Source organism: Lates calcarifer, linkage group LG12 (genome assembly GCF_001640805.2).
Source record: "Lates calcarifer isolate ASB-BC8 linkage group LG12, TLL_Latcal_v3, whole genome shotgun sequence".
In the NCBI taxonomy this organism is placed as follows: domain Eukaryota; kingdom Metazoa; phylum Chordata; class Actinopteri; family Centropomidae; genus Lates; species Lates calcarifer.
In genome coordinates, this window is record NC_066844.1 from 12,118,236 (window position 1) to 12,143,129 (window position 24,894).

General features: G+C 39.9%; 1 protein-coding gene across 6 annotated transcripts; it reads right to left on the bottom strand.

Annotated features, from left to right (window-relative positions):
• cass4 (Cas scaffold protein family member 4) lies at positions 1 to 24,818 on the bottom strand. Of its 6 annotated transcripts, none has more exons than XM_051074664.1 (8): positions 24,653 to 24,818; positions 24,277 to 24,390; positions 5,382 to 5,801; positions 4,660 to 4,743; positions 4,409 to 4,525; positions 2,190 to 3,500; positions 1,628 to 1,711; positions 1 to 1,434 (listed from the first exon to the last, which is right to left on the bottom strand). In XM_051074664.1, the coding sequence occupies exons 3-8, from the start codon at positions 5,679 to 5,681 to the stop codon at positions 1,018 to 1,020; spliced, it is 2,313 nt and encodes a 770-aa protein (XP_050930621.1). In that variant the 5' UTR covers positions 5,682 to 5,801; positions 24,277 to 24,390; positions 24,653 to 24,818; the 3' UTR covers positions 1 to 1,017. The 6 variants fall into 6 exon arrangements, with proteins under 6 accessions (XP_050930621.1, XP_050930620.1, XP_018537005.1 ...); XM_051074663.1 differs by having other exon boundaries at positions 24,277 to 24,414; XM_018681489.2 differs by lacking the exon at positions 24,277 to 24,390.
• Between the last annotated feature and the right edge of the window lie 76 nt (positions 24,819 to 24,894).

Consider the following 24,894-nt stretch of genomic DNA (forward strand, 5'->3'; position numbering starts at 1 on the left):
TACAATTTAAATTCATTTATTTGTAAATATTCCTTTAGAAAGTTTTACTTCATTTCCCACAGGATCTTATTTTGAGGAGAATAGAACACATTTACAAATATGTGAATATGACACACTATGGGTCTGGGGAAAAGGAGGTAAACTGCATTCTTATGAAGACATTTGTTTTCTTGACTTAGGAATATGTAAAAAGAGGGAGAAGGACAAAAGTGAGGGAAATTGGGGGTGGACTGATGATAAAATGATGATCATAAGAAGAAGAGATAATAACCATTTCACATGCTAAGTAGTACTCTGCAAAATAGCATTTAAATTTATAGTATTCTCCAAATATGACTAAATAAATATCCCTTCCTCATGTATACTTCATATAGGCATTAAAAAAACAAAAAAAAAGTTTTCAGTTTTTAATTTTAATATTAATAAAAAATCCAACAGGCGTCATTCTCAGTCTTTTGTTGAGAAAAATTTGGGAATGCATAAAACATTTTTTAGAACATTTGCTCAGATATTCACAAAAAGGAGACTTAACTACTACCCTGGAGCGTATACCTCTTACACAAATAAGAATAAAATACATAAAAAATACATAAAACCATCCACATAACAGACAATATTCAAACAATATAAAATTGTTGCAAATTGTATAAGACACACCATATTTCATGCTTAATTTTAAAATTATATTGTAAAATAGGCTTGAATACAGTATTCTAATTTGGTTCATTTTGGAACTCCACTGTGTAGAAGTCTTATATTCTAGTATAAATACAGCTCCTTATTTGAATTGTTCTGCTTGTCCCAGCTGCTTTTCCTAACATTATTAACATTTGACCTGGACCTGCATTCGTGATGATAAAAACAACCAGCTAAAAGCAAAAACCTTTTTGGTTAGTGAAGCTTCATAGCAGTTGAATATTAAATGAATGAACAAACAAATAGATAGCTAATTGACTGATGAATAAACTCATGTTTTTTGCTGTATAAACAAATCAAATATGCTTGATATGTGCGCTCTCAGAGGTCAAGTGATATCCGAAAGTGCTGTGCTCTTTGGGCCAGTTCCTTCGCAAACTCTTGAGCCTCATGCAGAGCTTGCTTATCTGGAAAGTGCAGCGCTGCCTTCTTGGTTGCCACAGCCAGCTGCTTCAGGAGAGCACACAGGTGGTTGCTCTTACACAGGAGGCTCTGGCTGGACCCTCCATGTTGAGCCTCCCTGCATAGTGTGTCCACCAGTCTCTGGCCCACCATGATCACCAGCTTACTTTGTGAGATGAATTTCTCTGGTGGTTGGCCATCTTGAAGGCTGCCCACAAATCCCCCGATGGCCTTCTGGAGAGCACCGAAGTAAAGCCGACAGTGCTCTGACAGGGAGGATGATCGATGTTCCTCAGTGCCACTGCTGGACTCAGAGGAATGACGCTTGTTATCAGTCTGAGTAGTGGAGAAATGGAGCAAAGAAGGTGAAGATGGCAACACATCATGTCTTATACTAACTATATTGACAATAAGGTAAGCCTTAAATCCAGGGTAGGTACGTTGCAGATAGAAATATAAAAATAAAACCTTTTTTGTTTTCATCTCTTTGTGCAAGAACAAATCCCTTGCGTTAACAGGAGATTCTCACCTGTGCCTTGATAGAGACTGATGTGACATTTTCTTTTGGTTCTTTCTGCATTTTCTTTTGCTGCTTTTCAAATTCATTCTTAGTCTGAGAAGTCCGAGGCAAAACATTACATTACTAAGTATGCATTGGTTTTTCTTAGTTTAAAGCTCATCCACTTGCCATACTAACCTACAGACAGATGAAAAATTGAAGGAAAAAACTATAAAAATATAGAAAGAAATATAGCCAATGCAGATGCATCCACATGGGGCATGAAGGTTCCCTGAATGGTTTGATGAGTATGAAAATTATGTGAATCATATCCTATGGCCTTCACAGTCACCAGATCTCAACGCTGTTGAACACCTAAGGGAGATTTTGACCTAACTTGTTAGACAACACTCTAACAACAAAAACCATCAGTGAGTTCCAGAGAATGTAAAATCAATGCAAAGGTGAGTTGAAGCTGTTCTGGCAGCACAGGGTGGCCTAACACCTTACTAAGACATGCTGGGGTTGATGTTGGTTTTTCCTTAAATTTGTCATCTGCCTGTATATTATGAAGAGGATCAAAATCATTTACCTGTAGCTCTACATAGTCGTCTTCCTCTAAGTCCCCCCCTTGTTTGCTCCTGTTAGGACTTTCCCTTGTCTCTGGTTGACTTAGGGTGTTGAGATGATCTGGATCTTTCTGAGAAGGTCTAAACAGAAGCTTGCTATTGGCAATGATGATGGACACTAGGCGTTTGATGTCCTCTGGGATGGTGCGTGCCACCATAACAAAGCGCTCCAGTTGGTCAGGTGTCTGGACCTGTCCCGGGTTCTGGCACAGTTTGTTGAGGGACCAGCCAGCCATGTTTAAAGCACTCATCGTTTGCTGTAAGATCACACCTGAGTCCTCTATGATGGAAAGCTGTTTATGGAGCCTTGTCTGAAGGTTGGCATCAGTCAAACGACGGGCATTACCTTTAACGTCCAGGACAAAGTTTAGGAAGCATGTCAGAGAACATGCAATTTCCTCTGCTGCTTCTTTGATCTCCTTCAAGTGTTTCTGCAAATGCTCTTTACTTCTCCAGTGATAGCTGACAAACTCCATGAGCTGGGGCACAGCTCTGCAGATGGACTCCTGCAGTTCCAGAAGTCTGTGACAGGCTTCATCCTGGCCGAGCGTGACTTCTCGCAGAGGTTCTGGAGAGGATGAGCTCAGAGCCAGAGAGTCACTGGAGCTAGTGGAAGAGCTGGAGGCCGTGCTAATTCTTTGACTGTCTGCTGCTGAGAGATGTAGGATTCTTCCTCTCTTACTGTCTTCCTGTGCCATTGACTCCCCGCTTCCTGGAAGGTCATGGAAAGATGTATGGGCCAGAAAGTTCCTCATCCGCTGCAGGCATGCCCTATTGTGTTCATGAACATTGCTTGAGTCACCTCTGCACTCTAGGGGTATATAATCACTGGGTGGATCACTGAAAACTTGGGTGAGGGGTTCCTCTTGGGGTGGAACAGCATAGACTGACTCTTCTGTAAATGTCTGATTTGGGGGGTTGTCATAAATTGGGACCACTGGAGGCACTTTGGGCAAACTCGGGATGTCAAGAGTATTGGGTTTTGGTATATCATAAACTGAGAGAGTTGGACAGCCTCTTTGTGTAAGCCAAGCTTGTGCCGGAAGAGTGTCATAGAGCTGCCTAGATACAGCTTTATGGGGCATGGTGTCATAGGAGCCTTGAGGTGGACTTGATTTTTCAGGACCCACTGGCACATCATAGATCCACTCTGGCTTGTGGGGGTTGGGAAGGGTACTGTATCCACCAATCATTTTCTGTCGGGCTTCTGTGGGCGAAGGAACAGGGATGTCATAGTTTGGGTCCTGAAGCAAAGGTGGTGGAACTGCATATACCTGTGTACAAGAACAAGGTTGGCAATATCAGTTATGCAGAAAGAACAGGTCCCTGGCTCAAACCCTGTCAGGATTGAGGGCCCTGTCACTGATTAAATTTCTCTCTCAAGCATTCTTTTTTCAATTGTCACACAATTACTTTCTCTCACTTTTCATGTGCAGAGCTAAGTACAACATTATGAATACCTTCAAGAAAAGATTATCCAAAAGTGTGTGATTCATTGTGTTAAAAATAAAAAGCAAACACAGTGGGCTCTTGGAAAGATATTAGGAAGACAGTCTGATGCAGTGAGGAGGAAGCTATTAATGCCACTTTTGAGTGTAGACCATCGGAACAGGTTTAAACATTTTTGTGTTTGGGAATGGTCAGGCAACACTTGGTGTGAATTACAGAAGTCAACGCAGGAGTCTCTTCAGCCATGTTTTTCAGTCACCTGTCTAATGCGTCATGTCTGATGGAACGGATACGCTTCTATTTTCATTAATTCAGCTACCTACACAGGCTGCATAATGACTCATGATTTACTCATGCTATATGCACACAAAACACAACCTGAAGCATAGATTTTACACTTCAAATCTATTTTCTTCAGTTACATACATGTAATACAGTGATTGTGACTCAGGCTGTGAGTGCTGTCAAAACACAGGTGACCTACACCCAATACTGTGCCAGAACGCATCCTGTATAGACACAGATGAAGGACTGAAGCTGCTACTGCTTTGCTAACCTGCTGCTTTCATTACATGGTCCATGTAGACATGTTGTTGGTTTGCTTCAAGTACACTGAACCGTTAACTAAATTAATAAAATAATAAAGAATATGTACAAAATGTTTAAAAAGAAGACTGCATTTCAAAGTGAGCACATCATAGGTTCCTTGTTCCCCTAAATGTCTGAAACTTACATAAGAGTCTCCTGGACTGCTACACCTTAAACTCTCTGCAGAGTCAAATCTTCTCTCCAGCTCTGTAATGGGAATCAGTGAGTGTTTTTGCGCAGTATAACTTGGAGTTGTTGATGCCTGAAAATAGAACATCATAATAACAATAAATATATCAGATCAATACCAACTCAAATGACAGTATATCTACAAATAGTCTCTGCTTTTGCTCCTTTTTGTTGTGTTTATTTATTTTAATTTTTTTAGGAGCTTACAGTGAAAAGAGAAACTCGTCTTCCTTGGCTTGGGACATCATAAACCTCCCCTTTTGGACTGGACACAGTATTGAAGAATGAAGCCTGTAGACAAAACAGACAGACTGTAATACTGGTATTGACTGGCAACAGCTTTAATCAAAGCAGCATCTATCACACTGACCTCTTCATCAATGCATTTATAGGGACAGTGTTTGCTCTGAAGCCTGTTGAGAGTGCAAGAGAACCTCATCATGCATGCCATTTAAGGCAGCTCTATAACAGAAACCATGCTGCTCATTGAATATTAGGTGGCTACTGCAAAAGGGAACAAGAGAGGAAATGGTAAACATCTGGATGTATTTCTCCCCACTTTCTGCCACATAGGCACCCATACAGATACTGCTGTCTTTCTGAGGTCTCTGGTGGCATGGGCTGCTGTTTGCAGTTAAAAGTGTCTGATGTTTGTGTCTGTTTGTCTTTTACAGGCCCATAAAGACCCCAGGGCTGTATGTCTGTCTCTATGGAGAGGCCCATGGTCCCCATCTGTAAGCTCTTTTGTCAGCAGGGGTTTCACAGCATTGCATTTCTGCAACAGTCAACCTCTAATCATAAGCGTTAACACTTTCAAGAAGAGCCAGCTTTGACCTTGGAGCAATAGACTGATTAACATCTATATTCAAGTTTTTTCTCTTTTCTACATAAACACAGACTAATATTTATAGAAAAAAAACATGTTGTACCTTGTCTCCCTCAGGTCCATCTGTGGTGTGCTTAAGTGTTGACATTGTACTTTTTGAGGTTGACAAAGGAGTGGATGGGACCTTGTATATCATGTCCATACGCTCATAAGCTGGACTGCTCGAGGGTCCAGGTACACTTGGGATCTGGTAGATATTTAGCATTCTGTCATCAGTTCTAGAATCAATTAATTTGGGTTTTTCCAAGGCATGGTGTAAGGAGACTGCAGTGGTTCCAGTTTGTGGTAAGAGCTGCAGTCTGTTTGCAGGGGCTAGGCCATGTTGTCCAAACAGAGAGCACATCCACCATCCACTGGTGCCAGCCACATATTGATCCACCACTTTAACAATGTCTCCTTTTCTGAAGGCCAGTTCATCTGCACACTCTGCAGTGTTATCATACAGGGCTTTGGCAAGTTTGCTCTAAAATAAAGAACAGAGAAAACGAAAATAACGATTAGGAGGTAAAACATAACCATGTGTCACCTTTATACCTTTACAGTAGTAAGATATTTGATATATAGACAAGCTCCAAGAATCTTCAGATGCAACAGTTATATGGTCAGTGTTTAGATTATGATTTGCACAGTTTTTATCCATTTAAATTGATGTTTTTAGTTGAAACTTGCTTTGATCTGGAATACAATCTCTTCTGCAGATCCTGAACTACACTTTTGAATATGGCATGTCTCGTTTTTTGCTGCCATGGGCCTAATTACAACATTTCCTCTTGTATAATGTTGCTACAAGTTGCGCCCCTGAGTCATAGTCAGATTCACATGGAAACATCTTACAGTCATTTCATAAATCATAATTAACACAACTAAATGTTGCAAAGTCCCATTTCCCCTACTGTAAGAGTGATTGTGAAACAAACTGACATCTGACTGACTGACTGACTGACATCTTTTGACATTATCTATTTGACATCTCTTTATTTTCACTTCCTATTTGTGCTTCCCATTGAGAGATAAATGGAAAAACTAAGTCTCTTCAAAGCTTCCTCTTACAGGCTTATATCACTCTAAATATACATTGACTTGTGCAAATGAAAGCTCATTTCTCTCCATTTGTATTCTTCAGTTCACTTCACTATAGTTGTTGTAATCTTTATTAGTGTGAATGCTGATCACTATAGTTATTCTAATCTTTATTCTTAAACTTATTATTCTTCCGTACGGCATCTAACCAGTCCCACACATTTAGGGCATTCCTGCTTGAATTCCACTTTTTTCTACTACTTATAATTTTAAAAATGTTTAGCTTTTTCTGCAATTTTTTTTCCCATTCAAATGAATGGACATAATGTTCTAGTTCAGCATACTTTCATCAAGAAATTCAATCATTACAGCTATTAGGCTTGTATTCAGCTTTGTATTATCTTATACAGTTTTTGAATAATCACAATTTTATATTTATATTTGAGTGTATAATGGGTGTGTAATGGAGAGGATAGAGGCTAGTTTTCAGCCCCTCAACTTTTTCTGAAATTGTTGTGTTCTTCTCCTGCCCACATCTTTCACTTCTCACATGCAATTTATACCTCAACTTGTAGATATTTTTGTGCTCTGTCATGGTTTTTGAGGTAGAAGCTTCTGATCAGCAAAGGAGCCCTAAACTGCTTCATTGATCTTCATTAGCTCTCTTCAGATAACACCCAAACACTATGGTCATTTTTCACTTTCTCTACACAAATGACACGTCTGTGTTCAGTAGAGTCTCCTGGAGCTTTCATCAATAGGAGTTACAGTTTTTGAAATAATATGAGGAGTTCAAGAGGTGGCCAGAGCTAAATCGGACTCTGTAGAGACTCAACAGTTACAATTACCATAGTAACCTGTGAGTGCAGTTGGACACAAACAGGTGATTTGGATCATCTGATTTCTGATGTCTGTGCTGTTTATCAATTTAGTTTTCTGTCAAAACCCTGCTACAAACTGCCTCCACACAACATACAAGCCACATGGATTCACACACAGTTCAACAGTTTTCACTTAAAACAGGTTTTAGAGCAGTTTTAGGAGTTACTTGGCAGTTAATTTCAGTTGGTGATAGAAAACACACATAAACAGATTTTCAAAGTAAAAGCTCCAAGACAGTTGAGTTAAACACAACATATGTTACACACACACACACACACACACAACTGAAATCTACACATTACCACATTGGTCATTCTTAATGCTGTATTATCTCTACACAGAGATCACTGATTGTTGATTTGCCATTAAGAAGTGTGCACTTCATACCTTCACACCTCATACCACTTGATACTTTTTTCACAGCATGAAATAGTAGGACATTAGCACTGACATTAATTAGGGTTATGTTCCACTGAGGTTTAAGAAAGCCAGGTTCCTGCTATAACTCAAGTGTAAGGGGTCAAATTGCATACTTGCCACTTTAGCCTGCAGAAGCTGTTTTGTCCAATTTGTTATAATGAATCATGAATTATATAATGTTTTAATACTGCATACCCATTTTCTGTGTTTTCTGGTTGTATTCTAATAAAGAGACTGTGAAATAAAATAAATAAGTGTGTGTGCGTGTGTGTGTGTGTAAAATTGGCAGTGTTGTCATGAATTATTTTAGCGTTGAAATAGCATAGTAAAACTGAGTGTAAGGAGTTTGTATTTTGATGGGTAACCTGTATGTAAGAAGTGAAAGATGAGATGGATCCCACTTTTACCTATCTTTCGCCTTTGACATTTGAATTTCTGAGTGCCCTTAAATGTGTCATCAAAATTCCTTCATCAGAGTTCCTTCAAACTCACAACTTTTAAACAGCATAAATAGTGGTTTGGCATTGAACAATGATATTACGGCGACACAACGAGAAGTATTCACACGAGAAATGGGAAAAACATTTTACTGCTGAAGCATTACTAAAACATTAGCTTGTTAATATTAGCAACGTGTGAAATTTGGGGCTGAGTGATTGGCTGATGAAAGTATGGCTGAGTTACCTTAACTTCCTGTTTCATGGCGAGGCATCAAAATTTGAGGTGCCGCCACGGCCACACCCTTCGACATCAACAAAATCTTTTAATAACTTTTAATCACAAAGGCCTTGAGAGTATCCTGACCAAGTTTGAGGTTGATATGATAAAATATGCAGGAGTTTGATCAAATACAACGTTCCCAAATAGTGAAAAATAATCAAAATTCGTGCAATAAAATCAAAATGGCCGACTTTGAGGCCATGATGTTAAGAGACTTTTTGGTGCGTCTTGGCATGTTACATAATGCCTCCAAATTTTGTTCACCTCGGACAAACTAAGCCCAATGACAAGGGGGTTTTGAATATGTCCAGAGGGGCGCTATGGAGCCATTTTGCCACTTCCATAAGCAAGACCCATGTAGTTGTTTTCAGGGTGGGACTCTTATCAAGCACGTCAAGTTTGGGGGAGATCAGACAATGTATCCATGAGTTACATCAACATCCTGGTTAATGGTGTAACATCGAACTTCACCACAGCGCCACAGACACACCCTTCAACAGAACATCAAATGAAGGCCTTAAGGTTTTCCTGACCAAATTGGAAGTGGATCACATCAACCTACTAGCAACAGAACATCAAAGTCTAAAACATGTCATTTCCTGTTGCCAGCAGGTGGCGCTATAACTTTTTGTGAATATTGACATGTGGGTGTGTTCATGTCAGGACCCTTATCAACACATTTTGTAATGTCCCACCTCAGTCTACTGAGACTGATACGCAGTCTGCGAGTGTGTAAATCAGTCTGCGTGTAGACGCAGACTGATTTTGGACAGTGTGGGGAAGTGCGCGACATTGAAAGTGCGCAACTGTGCCTCAAACAGTCGGAGCTTCACAGAGAATGCTTTCATGTCCGTGTGAAGCTGTGGTACGAGTTGGTCTTTGCCATGTAGGTTTTTGTTGAGTGTGTTGAGGTGTTCAGTGAGATCAACTAAAAACACCAGGTCTGCCACAATTTATCCCATTTAAGTCCTATCTTGTCAATTGCATTTGACACAGCTTCAAAAATGTCTTTACCCGTTGTTGTGGTCCTTAGACTGCTGAGATCAAGCAGCTCCTCTGTAACACAAAAGTTATTACCAACTCCCTGCAAAAAAATTAATAAATGTGCGGTATCTGTGGCGTCTGTGCTCTCATCACATGCAATGGAGTAGAAATCAGTAGCACACGTTTGATGTTTTATGTTGGCTGACAAGTCTTTGATTCGCTGCACAACTGTGTTTCTTTATAGGCTAACGCTGTTGAATTCTTGACTTTTTTCTGGGCACATCATTCCTGCAACTTTAGTGAGGCACTATTTTATGAATTCACCATCTGAAAAAGCCTTCCCATGCTTGGCAATGAGTTGAGCCACTTCATAGCTGGCTATTGTGGCATTTTCTTGAGTTTTTTTGGCACAGGAAAAATACTATTGTTGAGCTAGCAAGCTGCGGAACCTGCAGAACTGGCTGCTTGATTTCCTCACTGACAGACCTCAGTCAGTGCGGGTTGGACAGAACACCTCCAGCGTCATCACCCTCAGCACAGGCTGTGTCCTGAGCCCTCTGCTGTTCACCCTGATGACTCATGACTGCGTCCCTAGGCACGCCACTAACCGCATTGTGAAATTTGCGGATGACACAACAGTGGTGGGCCTCATCGGGGATGACAACGACCTGGCCTACAGAGAGGAGGTGGAGCAGCTGGTGGGCTATTGCAGAGACAACAGCCTGATCCTGAACATGGACAAGACCAAAGAACTCACTGTTGACTTCAGGAAGAACCGGCCTAGCCATGCTCCACTACTCATCAACAACAAAACCGTGGAGGTGGTCAGCAGCACAAAGTTCCTGGGGGTGTACATCACAGACAACCTCACCTGGTCTGTAAACACTGCATCACTGGTGAAGAGGGCACAACCGCGGATATACTTCCTGCGGAGGATGAGAAGAGCCCATCTGCCCCCACCCATCCTCACCACATTCTACAGAAGCACCATAGAGAGCATTCTGACCAGCTGCATCTCAGTGTGGTGTGGAGGCTACAGTGCCTCTGACTGGAAGGATGTGAGGAGAGTGGTGAGGACAGCAGAGAGAATCATCAGGACTTCTCTCCCCTCCATCCAGGACGTTGCACAGAACCGCTGTGCGTTTCGGGCCAGGAAGATCTGCAGCGACTCCTCTCACCCCCATCACGGACTGCTGGCCACCGGAAAGAGGCTCCGCAGCATTCGGTGTAGGACCACCAGGTTCTACAACAGCTTTGTCCCCCAAGCCATCAGACTGTTAAACACCTAAAAATTCTTTTTCAACTTTTGTCTGTAAATACTCAGTGCTGCTGGTCTCACACTAGACTGCTGTTGTACATTTATATAGATATTTATATAGTTAATATTTAATCCATACTGCTGCTGTAAAAAATCGCCATAAACCCCCAAAAATCCTACTGTACATATCTAATTATTTATGTATATTTATTCATATTCTGTTTACAGAATTTTTGCAAAAACATTTACACTGCACTGAAACTGAAAAAACTGAGGCCTATGCAAACAAAATTTCGTTCTGTATACACTTGCTGCATACTGAATGACAATAAAAGTCTGTCTAAGTCCGAGGCTGTGTTCGAAACTGCATACTAACGTACTACTCATACTACGTCTGACGTCAAAGTTAGTATGTAGTGTGTTCACACTGCATAGTATGCAAATTTTGTGTATGCGAGAAACGCCCGGATGTATACTAAATCAGCAAGAATTTCAGAGTATACACCGTGAGCTTACTGGATATACCCAATCGCCCCACAATGTATTGCGTTCCGTCAGACTGCGTACAATGACGGACCTTCTTATAAGCAATATATAAGAATCATAATAATAATAGTAATAATAATAACTGATTTTAATGAAAGAGACCTCACATTAATTTACTGGGAGCTAGCAATCTGATTGAAACTTGATTGTGTGTTAATACTTCTGAGGGAAATCCAGAATTGATGTATATCTGGATAATGTGCAGACGACGAGCTGATCGCCTCTGTCGTCTCCCTGCTGTGAGTGACAGCAGGTGACTGAGAGGCATAACTGAAGCCTCGGACCCAGGATAATAATAAACAAGGCAGGCCAGCCAGTGGCTCTCCCCAGATCTCCGAAAACTTCAGAGCAGATTTATAAACAGGAGTTTATAACACAATATATGAATACAAATTAGAAATCTATATGGCAATATTGTCGCCTAAAAAAAATAATAAATGTACTAAAAGGACAGAAAAATGATCAATAAATGTGAAAAATTTTTGCTTTAAATCGCCGCCAGTTGTTGCTGTTGCCACTGGTGGTGTGAAATGCATTCTGGGATACTGGTAGTATGCTTCAGTGTGAACGGCCACCTACTTAAACGCTAATTTAGTAGGCAGTATATACAGTATATACTGTTTGAGTATGTAGTAGGCAGTACGTTAGTATGCGGTTTCGAACACAGCCCAAGTCTAGTTGTCATCTGCTTAACTTTCTGTTCTCGTTCCGCACCGGTGTAGTACATGTAGGTCTGATGTTTGGTTTCGTAGTGTCATCTTACATTGTACTCCTTCATCACTGCGACACTCATTACAAATCAAACACACACTTCCCCTTGACTTTCATAAAGAAGTATTAATTTTCCCACCATGTCTGAAATTTTCTACACTCACTTGCTATCTTGCACTTCTTTGGTGTTGTCATTTTTGGTGCACTGTGGCAAAATTTTTCTTTCCTTAATTTTTTTTATAGAGGAACTGCCTTGATCAACTCAGTAGCTCCAACTGGAGTTAAAACCAAGAAATGGAATACCGCCAGGTGTGTGGGCCATATTCTGGTATATTTTTGGAATTTGCTGCGGGCCAATTAAAAATGGATGGCCTGTAGTTTGGACACCCCTGTCCTAGGGGTATTGGTAGCCTTCACCCTATCAATAGAGTTGCAGGAGACCTGACTGAGGACTTGAAAAGGTGCAATATTGGCATTGTGAACTACAGAGGTTCAATTGCCAGATTCTGGAACATGACACATGTAACACAACAGGGAATCCACAAATCTGTTTTGACAACGAACCCCACTGCTCAACGAGGTATTGTTTGTTTCACTAGGAAATGTTTCACTGACAGTGACCATTTTCTAGGAATTTCACTATGTAGGCAGACTGTTACAGCAACTTGTGGGGTACAGTGGGACCATGGGAACACAAGCTCATTTGGGTACAACATGGCATACATGGTTCCTTTAAACCTGACTGACACAGTTAGCCTTGATTGCCCAAGGGTGGACAACCCCCAGCTGTTTCCTGTTTGTCCTCCAGGGGCATCGACAACATGTCTGGGTGTGCAGTCGACATGTGTATCAGGGCCTCCGCCCTGGGGGGTACGGCACCTGTTATTTGGCAAAGCTGGTACTCTATATCACCATACTCCCCACACTCACCCATTTTCATGCTAATTATGTTCATTATTACTCATCACACAGAGAAAAAAGGAGACGCTGAAAGAATTCCATGTTGTTTCACATCTTAATGATTTGCTGCCTGAAGAGAGAAGCCAAGACTCTGATTTCAACCACTGGGGCCTGTGGTCATGGCTGAAAGAGGGAGGATGGAAAATGACACTAATGAAACTTCTGACACCTATGTTTATCTTCTTGGTAGTTATTGCAGGTAGTACTTGGTAGTATTTAGATTTTTTCTGTTCCATGCATTAAAGTTTTGATTGCTTCTGTAGTTAGAAACTCCATGGGACTGAACCTGTCTCAGAGAGACCTCTCTCACAGGTCTCTGGATTGGATTTTAGTTTGATGACATTGAAGTTGTTTGAAAAAAAAAAAAAACTATGGTGCACTTCGAAAGAAAAGAGGATGAACTCAGATTTTGTGTAATTTTCACAATGATTTGAGTTAATGATCAGAATAACAGAATGTTGTGATTTGATATTCTGCATAGTAATTTTGCATACTAAAATTTTCTCACTGCTATTTTTAATTTGATAATGTTCTCTTGTTTGAATCATCTCATTTGGATTTTAATCTTGATCACCTGTGTTGTACTTCAGTTGTTCCTTATGAATTATCATATGCTCAGTACTTTTCCAGCCTGTTCTAAATGTCAGCAAAAGTGGACAAATAGTGGAGACCCCAGATCTGTGAATAAAGATCATTGGGGACTCACTCCAACGGCTAAACTGGCAGGGCTCCTAGCCCCATCAAGGACAGGAGCTGATGCGAGGCTGCATAGCTGTGTAATCTCCTGAGGGTGTTGATGCCTTTCTCTCAGGACTAGTCTCCAGAAGATGTTTTTCTTTTCGTCTCCGGATGTAACCTGGTCTGAATTGCAGGAAACTTATTCTACAGGAAATGCATTTTCCCGTAGAATAAGTTCAACTTATTCTTCCATACTTTTTTTGGCATTTAACTACATCAGCATACTTTCAGTTATAAAAACCCTTCAACTATCAAAACGTTCAGCTCTTTTAGGACAAGTGTGCTTGCATTGCCCAACTTTATTCTTCTATTTAAATATTTTTAGATATTCAGCTTTTTGTGAAAAAAGTTTCCCATTCAAAAGAATGGACAGAATGTTCAAATCCTTCAAAACTTTCTCCTCTTTCAGACCTAATTGGTTCAGTATACTTTCAGCTAGAAACTTAATTTAAGCTTTAAACAAGTCCCAATACATTCAGCTATTAGGCTTGTATTCAGCTTTTTGATATCTTGCACAGTTTTTGAATGGCAGCAGTTTATATTTCATGCTCATTTCTGACAGTTTTTGAGTTTATAATGGGTGTGTATTGAGCTGGCTAGAGTGGGTGATGTGCCTACGATTTACGGTTTCCCATATAGCAGCCTCTGAGCACTGAGAGGATCCCCCAGGTACTCCATAGAGTGCCATGTCAACACTTACAATTACCATAGTAACCTGTGAGTGCAGTTGGACACAAACAGGTGATTGTGATCAGCTGATCTCTGATGTCTGTGCTGTTTGTCAAACTCCTGACTTACTTTTCTGTCAAAATCCAGCTACAGACTGTCTTCACACCACATACAAGCCACATGGATTAACACACAGTTCAACACTTTTCACTTTAAACATATTTTATACAGTTTTAGTCAGGAGTTACTTGGCAATTAATTTCAGTTGGTGATAGAAAACACACACAAACAGATTTTCAGAGTAAAACCTCCAAGACAGTTGAGTTTAACACAATGTGCTGTTTACGCACGTACATATACACACACACAAATGATACCTAAATGATAACTTTCCATTTTTCCTGTTAGGAAGGTCAGACATTCTGCAGATAAAGATCGTCTGATATTAATAAAAAGAATTTCTTCTCTGACAGGCATTTTATTTCAATATCCAGCTTTGGCTGTGTATTATTTACCTTAAAGCTGATTCTATAACATGTTCGTGTTCTCTGCTTTTCCATATAATGCACTTATAGGTCAGACATTCTGCAGATATAGATCATCTGATATTAATAGGAAGAATTTCTTCTCCCACAGGCATTTTATTTCAACATCCAGCTTTGGCTGTGTATTATTTACCTTAAAGCTGATTCTACGACATGTTTGTGTTCTCTGCTTTTCCATATAATGCACTTAAGCTTCCATCTTCATGTTTACATTTTGACTTCCAACTTTTGATTCTACCTGTTTTTCCTTTCTGCTTCCACCTGTTTGGGTTGTAACTACTCCTGCATACTTTCTGTTACAGAAACCATTTAACTATCAAAAGGTTTAAACTATTAACCTTTTTACATATATGCTTATTCAACTTTCTTTGTTGTTTTATTTGTTTCCTCTGCATTTAACAGTTTTTCTGCTAGCATTGCTTCAACAATTACCTTTGGCTCTCAATTTTTTAAAATTTCTTCTGCATTTCAACAATAATTTAAGCCAATTTAAGCATTTTTTCAGTGATCCATTCAGCTATTAGCATTCACCCGCATTTTCCACAGGAAATGCATTTTCTATTTTAGATTTTCAACTCCTCCCAGCACATGAGTCTGTGTGTGTGTGGTTGTGTGTGTTAACAGCACAAAGAGCAGGGGAGGTCTTAATGAGTTGATGTCAATCACCAGTCTACAGGCAGCTGCAGTAAACTGGCCTTGCGTGAGAGTCACACAATACAGAGATATAGCTCAACGCACCTCTGGAACTTGTGCTATAGATGAAATCTGGTAATTATCAGCAGCCGCTAAAGCAATGCTGAAAAATGGCAGAAATTGCTGAAATGCAGAAAAACCTAAAAGTTGAAAGCCAAAAGTAAAATGTGTAGTGTCAGAACATATGAATATTAAAACTATAGAATATATCAAAAGCAGAATAGCAAAATTGCTGAATATATCAAAAGCAGAATAGCAAAATTGTAGAAGCATCAAAGAGTAGTAGGAAAAAAAAGATAAATGCAGAATCAAATGTTGGAAATTAAAATGTAAAACTGGAGCTGGACGTTTACATTAGATGAAGAAACAGAGAGAGCAGTGTGTGTGTGTGTGTGTGTGGTGTGTGTGTGTGTGTGTGTGTACTTATAAATGCTACAAAGTGAGGACATTTTGGCTAGTCCTCACAACTTCAAAGGGCTGTTTGAGGGTCAAGACTTGGTTTTGCGATTAGGGTTAGAATTAGGTTTAGGTTAGGGTTAGGTATTCAGTTGCGATAGTTAAGGTTAGGGTAAGGGGCTTGGGAATGCATTATGTCAATGAGTGTCCTCACAAAGATGTAAGTACAAGTGTGTGTGTTAGGGATGTGCATGAATAATCGATTAGTCAATTAGTTGAAACACATCAAAACATAGTCAACAACTTTTTTTTAAAGAATCAACAAGTTTTTATTTGACTAATTTTTATTTGGTTGGGGTGGGAGGAAATTTATGTTTTACTTCATAGAGACAGAGAACTAATGTTTATGATTCTGTTCCTGCCGAGTGCACATCTTCTCTGTGTGGGCTGTTAAACAAGCTGCCACTAATGTTAGGTCAGGTTGTTGCTAGATGCTTAGCTTGTTTTTAGGTTAGGATTCCTTCAGTGTTCATCGTTCAGGAAGTTTTTACTGGGAGCCGAATTATCTACAGAGGTCTCATTAATTCCAAAACAGACCAAGTAATTAAAATTGGTAGAAACACTCAATAAAGCAGTTTCATATAAAACAATCAATGTTTCTCTGTGATGCAGGCACAGGATGTTGAGAGGGACTGTTTGCTCAGCTTGTTTCTCTGTTTACTTAAGATCCAGACGTCTGATGACAAAAATCCTTCACTTGGTTTAAGATTATAGTTCTGTGACGTTACCATGACTTGAAACATTAAGAAAGTAGTCTGCTGAAAATGTTTTAATGTCTGGCTGTCCGGCTGACAGCCAGCACTAGCAGAAAAGCTCTAAAAAAAGAACTTGACGGAGGTCAACAAAGTAGCAGTGACAACAGCTGCATGGACAGCTCTCATATCAGAGTTTTATGTCACTGTCACCTGCTGTTACATGGACAGTGACCAGAACATTTCCGGTTCTGTGCTCCAGACTCGCAGCACAGATGAGACACATTGCTGAGAACATCATCGCTAGTCTGAGGTGGATTGTTGATGAGTGGGGCTTGGGAGGCAAAGTTAGTGCATTTGTACACTACACTGCAAAAAAAGGTGACTGGACATGACAAGGTATTTTATTTTGGTTTGGGTGGAGGGCACGTCTTAATGATGACATCACGACTAATTGACTAATCCACTTATATTGGCTTGATTAATCAACTTCATAAAGTAATTCAAATGCCCATCCCTAGTAGTGTGTGCGTGTGTGTGAATTAGTGAGGGTGAACAAAAACTGTTTAATATTTATTGCATTTACTTTATTTGTGCTGAAGGTTTGTTTGTTTGTTTCCACAATCAGGCAACCACCCCAACCAGATTTATATTTCATTAGTTCAACAGCAAATGACATGACATCTACTTTGATAATAGGACTTGGTAATTTTTTATTTTTAACTAAACAAGTCAAATGTAGTAATTTGCTGCGTCTTTGGGTACACACATTTAATATGTTGTGCTCTGAAATACTGATCAGACAGAAAATTTGAGGAATTGTGATTGGTTGAACACCTTTGGCCATGTCTCACAATGAAATATTTGGACATCCATATTAATAGAAGGTCTACTAATGGTACACATGGTCAGACAGACCCCTGAGCAAACAAACACAGCACATACTCCCTCACACACCCACTGTCTCACACATGACCCACAGCTGATAAGCAGGGGCTCTGCCTTCTCTCTGATTGTGACTGCTGTGCAACAAAGAGCTTATTCACCATCAGAGTCCAAAATGCTCAGCACCTGTTGGGATGTAGGCTTGTGCAGCAGACCTCATTGCCCACCCCCACCCCAAGACACACACACACACACACACACACACACACACACACACCAAGCATCAGCAAACTCCCTGCCTAATCCTCTGGGTCATGCTACAGACATGAAGGCAAAATAGAGTCAGCAACCACACCAATCAGATTTACCTTGTGCATTGCATGGATTCATCCATGTACACCAGGCATGGGCAACTGGTAGCCCACATGCAGCCCCTGTCCTCAATCCTGGTGGGCTGCGAGTAGATTTCCGAATACCAATAAACCCCAAAGACTGCAATTAATTTTTATAACAGTCAGTGGACAAATCGTTACACTTTTTTTTAAAGCTGCCTCACAGTTCACGCACAGAGCACTGCAGGTGCAAGAGAGCGACTGGCTGTAAACTCTACAACCAGATGTGGTATTAAAATGACCAAACCACAAAACTGAGAGTGAAGTTAGATACTTGATGAAAACAGAGGGCGGTGTCAGAGAGATAATTAAGCTTGTTGCAAAATAGGCTACCTGTCTAAGGTGAGGCTAGAGAGAAAGAGAAGAAAAAGAGAGAAATGGTAAAATGAATTAGCTAACATTAAGTTAGGTTTGTATATGTATTTTGTATTATCTACTGGTACAAATCCCACAAAGTTTTAATTGAGCTGTGTCTGTCTCTACCGGCTCTCTGTGTGCCTGTCAGTCTCATGTCATTCCCCCTCAGTGTATCAGCATCTGAAAAATCACCAGAGGCAGCCGTATGACCGATGTAAGGTGTACTGCAAAGAAGGCAAGCGAACATAGTGCTACTGTTCGTTCTGTGAGGATTGTTCTGTGGTTCATTATGTGTTTGTTTTGTTAGAATTTTGGATTTGGATTTGCATTTTGGATTCATATATTTTCATTCTCATCCTTGGATTAGTACATAGAGCAGTTAAATGGTAATGCTCCATCACTGTTTACATGTATCCTTCATGAATCCTGGACTGAAGCTTGACTTTCAAAATTATATCACAAATTAAATTGCAATATTTGTCAGAAAAATCACAATTAGATATTTTCTCAAAATTGTTCAGCCCTAGGTGAAACTCCAGCTCATATAGATGTAGACTGGATAAACAAAAATTGACACTGGCATTCAGACTATTGTACACCAGCAGGAGAGGCTACAGGTATCTCATTAAGACAGACCTTCACACCAATCCACCTCTGGTCAGTCAACGCAGTGCTGATTTAAAACTATCATAGTGGGCAGTGAAGAAATGCATAAACATGTATATTAGTTGTTTCACCCAGTGTCATTATGGATTGTTTTGTGTCTGTGTTAAGTTCATTACTCAATCAAAAATGGTGCAGCCCTCTGGCACTGAGGATAAAATTTTTGCAGCCTTCTCTATCATCAAAATTGCCCATCCCTGGTGTATACTATCCTAAGATGACATTAGCAACTGATTTATTTCAGGATCATCAAAACAAACTCTACTTTTGTTACACACTTGCACTGTATTTTGTCCATCCAAATAAGATATGCATGAAGTCTGCAGAATTTTAGTGTCTGAAACTGCAGTGAGTCACAAATGCCATTTAAACCGCCTGTGACCTGATTATTGGTAGAACACAATTTTGTCCAATCTATATGTCCTCTGTTTAAACAACAGCTAAACCCATTAAATTATCAGAATTTAGGTTGCTTGTCCTGAGAAAAATCCCTGCCTCACTTCATGATGTACTTACTTGTGTCCCTGATTCTGTGTCTGCGTTGACCACCAAGTACAGAAACAAGTATAGATTCAGCTGTGACTTTTTCAGATTCCTGCACACGCCTGCTTGTGTTGATCAGCCTCTCTGACAGCTGGCCTTCTGCACTTAAAGTGCACAACTGTTTCTGCCTCTCTCTCGCCTCTCACGTCTCTTCTCCATCCTGTTCACAAATTAACATTGGCCCACCAGACACAATGCAAGAAATGCCTTTAAAACTCTGGGATAGGAGCTTCTGTTCAGGCAATGAGCCACATCAAGCCAAATTAAGTGACTTAGAGTTGGATTGTTTGGGTTGTTTTCATGACACACATTTCACTAAAATACTAATGGAACCATAAATACCCATGGGTGGCATGATTGGTCAGATTGTGTTAATATTGCTTTTTTGGCAGGCCAAACACCAAGCAGGGAAACATTATATACTACTATTTTAGCTTTGTTGTGTTTTGTAGGGCATTGTTGTATGTAGGTGATTACACAGTATAGCCCTGACCACAGCCAAGCCTTTGAACTCAACATCACTGTTGTATTCACCAGTACTTTTAACTGAAAATTTGGTCCAAAGATGAAAGAAAATAGTAAATAGTACAGCAAATGCCTATCACAACCTCCCATTATTTGTTTAGTCCAACCAGTGCTCCAACTGTTATTGGCTGGAATAAATAAGACAAGTAATACTCAGTATATAATGATGGGAATGTTGCCAAGTGGAAATTATGTGACAATGCCATTTGCTAAAATTTACTGTAACAGTGGCACAAGTGAAGAAGATTAATAAAATTAATAAAGTTAATAAAGCAAACTGACTCAATAACAACTGATATACAGCAATAATAACCTGAAGTTTGCAAACATTAGCCACCATAATTCTTTTCCAAATTCTATATTAATTTCCACTTTTTTTCCACTTTCAAAAGTTGCATGGTCAAGCTTTAAATGACTGATGGATTGTCAAAATCGTTGAAGAGCTTTAAATGGTTTTTAAGTGACTTTATGGACAGCACTTTTATATTCAAATTGATCATTGCTGGTGTTTTATTCATACACTATATAAGTCATCTAACTATTCTGCAGCTATTGACATACTTTTATTAGGTGTTTCACGACTGTGTTAAGGAATAGAAATCCCCATTTTTGTAAAAGTTATGTTGTTGGGTAAGTTGGTAGGAGCAATCTCTTCCCCATGTATTCAAATATCACTTGCAGAAACTGTCAACTGTAGTTAAGTCAACATAATACAATTGTCCAGTCCCAGAGACCCAGAAAATCAGGAACCAGTTCAGGAAGCACTTTCCAGTGCGCAAATAATACCTTCTTGGTTCACCCAGACCTTTTGCCCCTTGACAGGCAGGGGATGACCTCAGGGTCAGGTCAGCACCTCATCCATTACACATTCAGACAAATGCTAGACCCAGCACAACACCCATGGTGACTGTGAACAAATCTGTCACACATGGCTAAAGATTCACTGAAATTTAGAAAAATGAGACAGGGTGGCAGGAGCAGAGTGTTCAAGATGAGGAAGAGCACAAAGCTGTGGTAATCTCTTGAATTTGGACAGGAGGTCAGCCTATAACATACATGTCAGCGTATGACATATTAGACTTTCCCACAGTATCTTAGATGCAAAAATGGGGTGGGGGAGATGAGGAGAAGGGACAGACAAAGACAGACGAACAGAGGGAAAAACACTGAGACATTTGGTATGCCAGTAAATTATCTGTCAACATGTTGGGAATTCACTCATGGTCGATCAATTTTATCATCTTCAATGATCCTCAGATATGCTCCATGGAAAATCACCTTTTTCAACCCTTTCTCCAACCCAAATAAATTCAGGAAGAGGCTGTGGAGACTTATTCAGGCAGTGACATTGACTCGCTGCAGCTGCTCTGGTATTTCCTGTATTGGAACTGGTGAGAACTATTTCAAAATCTCATACACAAACAGACACAACTGATGAAAACTTGGGACTAGGACTATTTAGTGGGCAAGCAACATTCCACACAGACAACTAATCTTAAAGGAGACATAACACTAAAAACAACAATTTGTATGTATTAAAATAATTGAATTGGCAGTTCTTGTAAATCAGTTTAACTTAAAAGGAACTGAATAAATGGGGCACAGGAGATGGGATGGGACTTTTACAGTATAAGGGACAGAATGAGTTTTCAGGAGAAACTGGTACATTACAGTTGTAGTGAAGATGAATTCATAAAAAAACAAGATACACCTTTTGGCAGTTCAGTACTTAAAATTGTTTTTCTGCAACAGCTTGAAAGTTTGACTCTTCTACTTGTGATACTGTTACTGCAGATTTTAATCAAACAGTGTAGGATACTAGACTGCTGCTGCAGCTCTTTGAATATTTTCAGAAAAGTATGGAACAAGCAGCTGATTCTGCTTCATTTGAATGTATGATTATGGTTGCCTGTAATCAGCAGTCCACAGATCTCTTGTATTTAACAACAAAACAGAATGAGCAGAAATACTTTGAAATGTGCTGTAGTGAGCAGTTTAAGTTATCTACAGGACAGTTTGTTTCCCAGAGGTAACAGTAAGAGTGGATGACAGACAATGTGAAGAGCAGTAGATAACAGGCGCACTGCAGGCTCACTGCTCTGTGACAGGAACTTATCTCACTGCTCACAGTTTTATTTATAGTCACACTTCCTCAGTCTCATCTTCTGCCTTTTGTCAGCCTGTTTATGCACTGTGTGGTCATTTATTGCTTTACTTTTAGCTGTTACAGTTACAATGTTAAAGGTAAAGTTTTTAATGGTTGGTACTGTGTGTGAAGACATTTTAAATTAGTTTAGATTAGATTAGTTTTTCTTTTTCAGTGCAGATCTTTGTTCCCTTTTTCTCTCTGTACAAACACATGGAACCCTGTTTAATGTGCATAATGTGCTACTTAGAAGGGGGTGTGGGTAGAGTTTCCTGTCAGTGGCTTCACACCATTCCACTGAGCAATATTTGGCAACAGTAACATGCAAAGCAACATAGCAATACAGCAGCAAAGGCACATGATCTCCATTACATCTCCATTACACCTGTGCGAACTGCATTTCCTAATGATAGAAAGGCCTCGAAGAAGTTAGCAAGTGGTCCTTTTGTGAAATTTCTTGATCTGTTCCCCAGATCAAGAATGAACTCTGGTATGAAGCTGGTATGTTGTAAACATGGAGGTAAAATTTAAGGTTTTAAAATGCTCAAAATATTGCTTTTCAAATGCTTTTTCAGCAAGGAGATGCATTAAACATGTTTGTTAGACCTCAAGGACACAGTCTGGAAATACTGAAAGTAGTAAAATTTACAAAAGAAAAAAGAAAAAAAATCAACAGGATACCTTTAAAATCACAAATGAATTTCTTCTCTGCCCACCACAATAATTTTAAATCAGCACTAAGTTGACTGATCAGAAGTGGACTGGTGTGAAGTTCTGTCTTAATGAGATACCTGTGGCCTCTCCTGCTGGTGTACAATAGTTTGAACGTCAATGTTAGTGTTTGCACATCCAATCTACATGTAGTTTCACCTATGGCTGAACAATTTTGAAAAAATATCTAATTGTTATTTTTCTGACAGATACTGTCATTTAATTTGTGATATAATTTTGAAAGTCAAGCTTCAGTCCAGGATTCACTATATACATGTAAAACGTGATGGACCATTACCATTTAACTGCTGTATATAGCGGAAACACAGATATAAAATTGGCGTCTTGGTCACTGCTCAATTATCTCTCTGACACCGTCAGAATCGGAGCGACTCACAGTTCCTGCATCTCGCTGTCGCTCTGCACTCCATTTTCATCAAGTATCTAACTCCACAGTTAGTTTTGTGGATTGGTCATTTTAAGACCAGGTCTGGTTGTAGAGTTTACAGCCAGTCGCTCTGTTGCTCCTGCAGTGCAGTCTGTGAACTGTGAGGCAGCTAAAAAAAATGGTGTAACGACTCATCCACTGACTTTCTGTTATAAAAATAATCGCAGGCTTGAGGGTTTATTGATATTTGGAAATCAACTCGCTGCCCGCGAGGGTTGAGGACAGGGGCCCTATGTGGCCTGTGGGCCAGCGGTTGCCGAGGCCTGACTTAGATTCCACAAAACAGGTTGTCAACCTGACAACCCAACTTATTATCTTATACTGTGAGATACAGATAAGTCCTGGGAAAATTATGCTTTGCTAATACATTAATCACATCAGTGCTATTTTAAAACAGTTTGCACACAAAGACCCCCATACCACCTACTGATGGGGCTGATAGACACAAAAGTTTACAAAGGTGTACAGAAACTTTAGCAGAATCTCTCATTGTAAAACTTTAATATTTTCCCATTTGCTGTTGGCTACCATGTGTTTAATTACTCTTGGGAGCTTGTGCACCCACTGAGATATACCCATACACTGACTTGTAGAGATGAAATAAAGCAAATACATCCCCCTTATAATTTCTAGGTCAAGTAATCAAACTCAAACTCTGTAACATCCAGGTCAGTTAATGAGCTGAGGTTAGAGGCATCAAGCTGGAGACACAAAGTGAGATTTCAACAGGCCAGTGCAGGGAACTAGACCAGCTCAAAAGGTTCCCTCAGTTTGTCCTTCAAACACAAAGTACACACAGAGCAATGCAACAAATATGCACAAAGATTGAATAAAACATGCAAGCAGTTTGCTCAGCCATGTTTTAATGTTAGGATCTTTTTAAGATGTGTGAGTGAGACATTAATTGGTTTTAGAATTTGTAATTCAGTTTTCAACATCTGAGGTCTTCAACTCTTGCTTAACATCCCAATTACCTGTTTCTGAGCAGACTGAGTTGATAATCTCACTTCTAAAGGCCTGTGTGTTAATGAGGCTCATGAAGTTTCACTCTCAGCTCTGTGTCAGGATCAGCCCTCTCAGGTTACAGCCTACAGTGGAGCAGGTCAAAGAGGCTGTGTGTAGAAATAGTGGTAGCTGACGCCACAAGCTAAAGTGAAATCCAAGCAGGTGGTCTACAAGGACATTCCTCTAGATGAGCAACAGTAGCAGCAAATACAATAGTATTTAGTGGTACAAATTTAAACACTGCATTCTTAATTATTTAAAATAAAATTCTAGCTGGAATGACAACAACAGTTTTGGAGTAAAGCTGTTTTTAGTTCTGGCTAATTGAGTGGCTGTTGGACTCACCATGTTTGTTAAGAAGTTAAGTTCAGCTTCCTCACGGAGAAATAAGTCCTTCCACAGAGGGCCAGTTGTCAGTGATCTTCACCATGAGCGTGTGTGAAAACTCTTGGGAATTTACTCCTGTGTGTTTCTCATATTGTCTGTTTTGTTACTGAGAGCCAGACTGTTTTACACCCTGGGCGGGGAAACCAAGCTCCATGTCACTGACAGAGCTGCTTTTCTGCAGTCCCATTGGCTAGAGAGAC

Excerpts from the sequence above, each read along its gene's own strand:
- cass4 (XM_018681489.2), bottom strand. Across the intron at positions 4,526-4,659 it reads GACGAGTTTCTCTTTTCACT|GCATCAACAACTCCAAGTTA; the intron begins GTAAGCTCCTAA and ends TTCTATTTTCAG. Across the intron at positions 3,501-4,408 it reads GCAGTCCAGGAGACTCTTAT|GTATATGCAGTTCCACCACC; the intron begins GTAAGTTTCAGA and ends TCTTGTACACAG.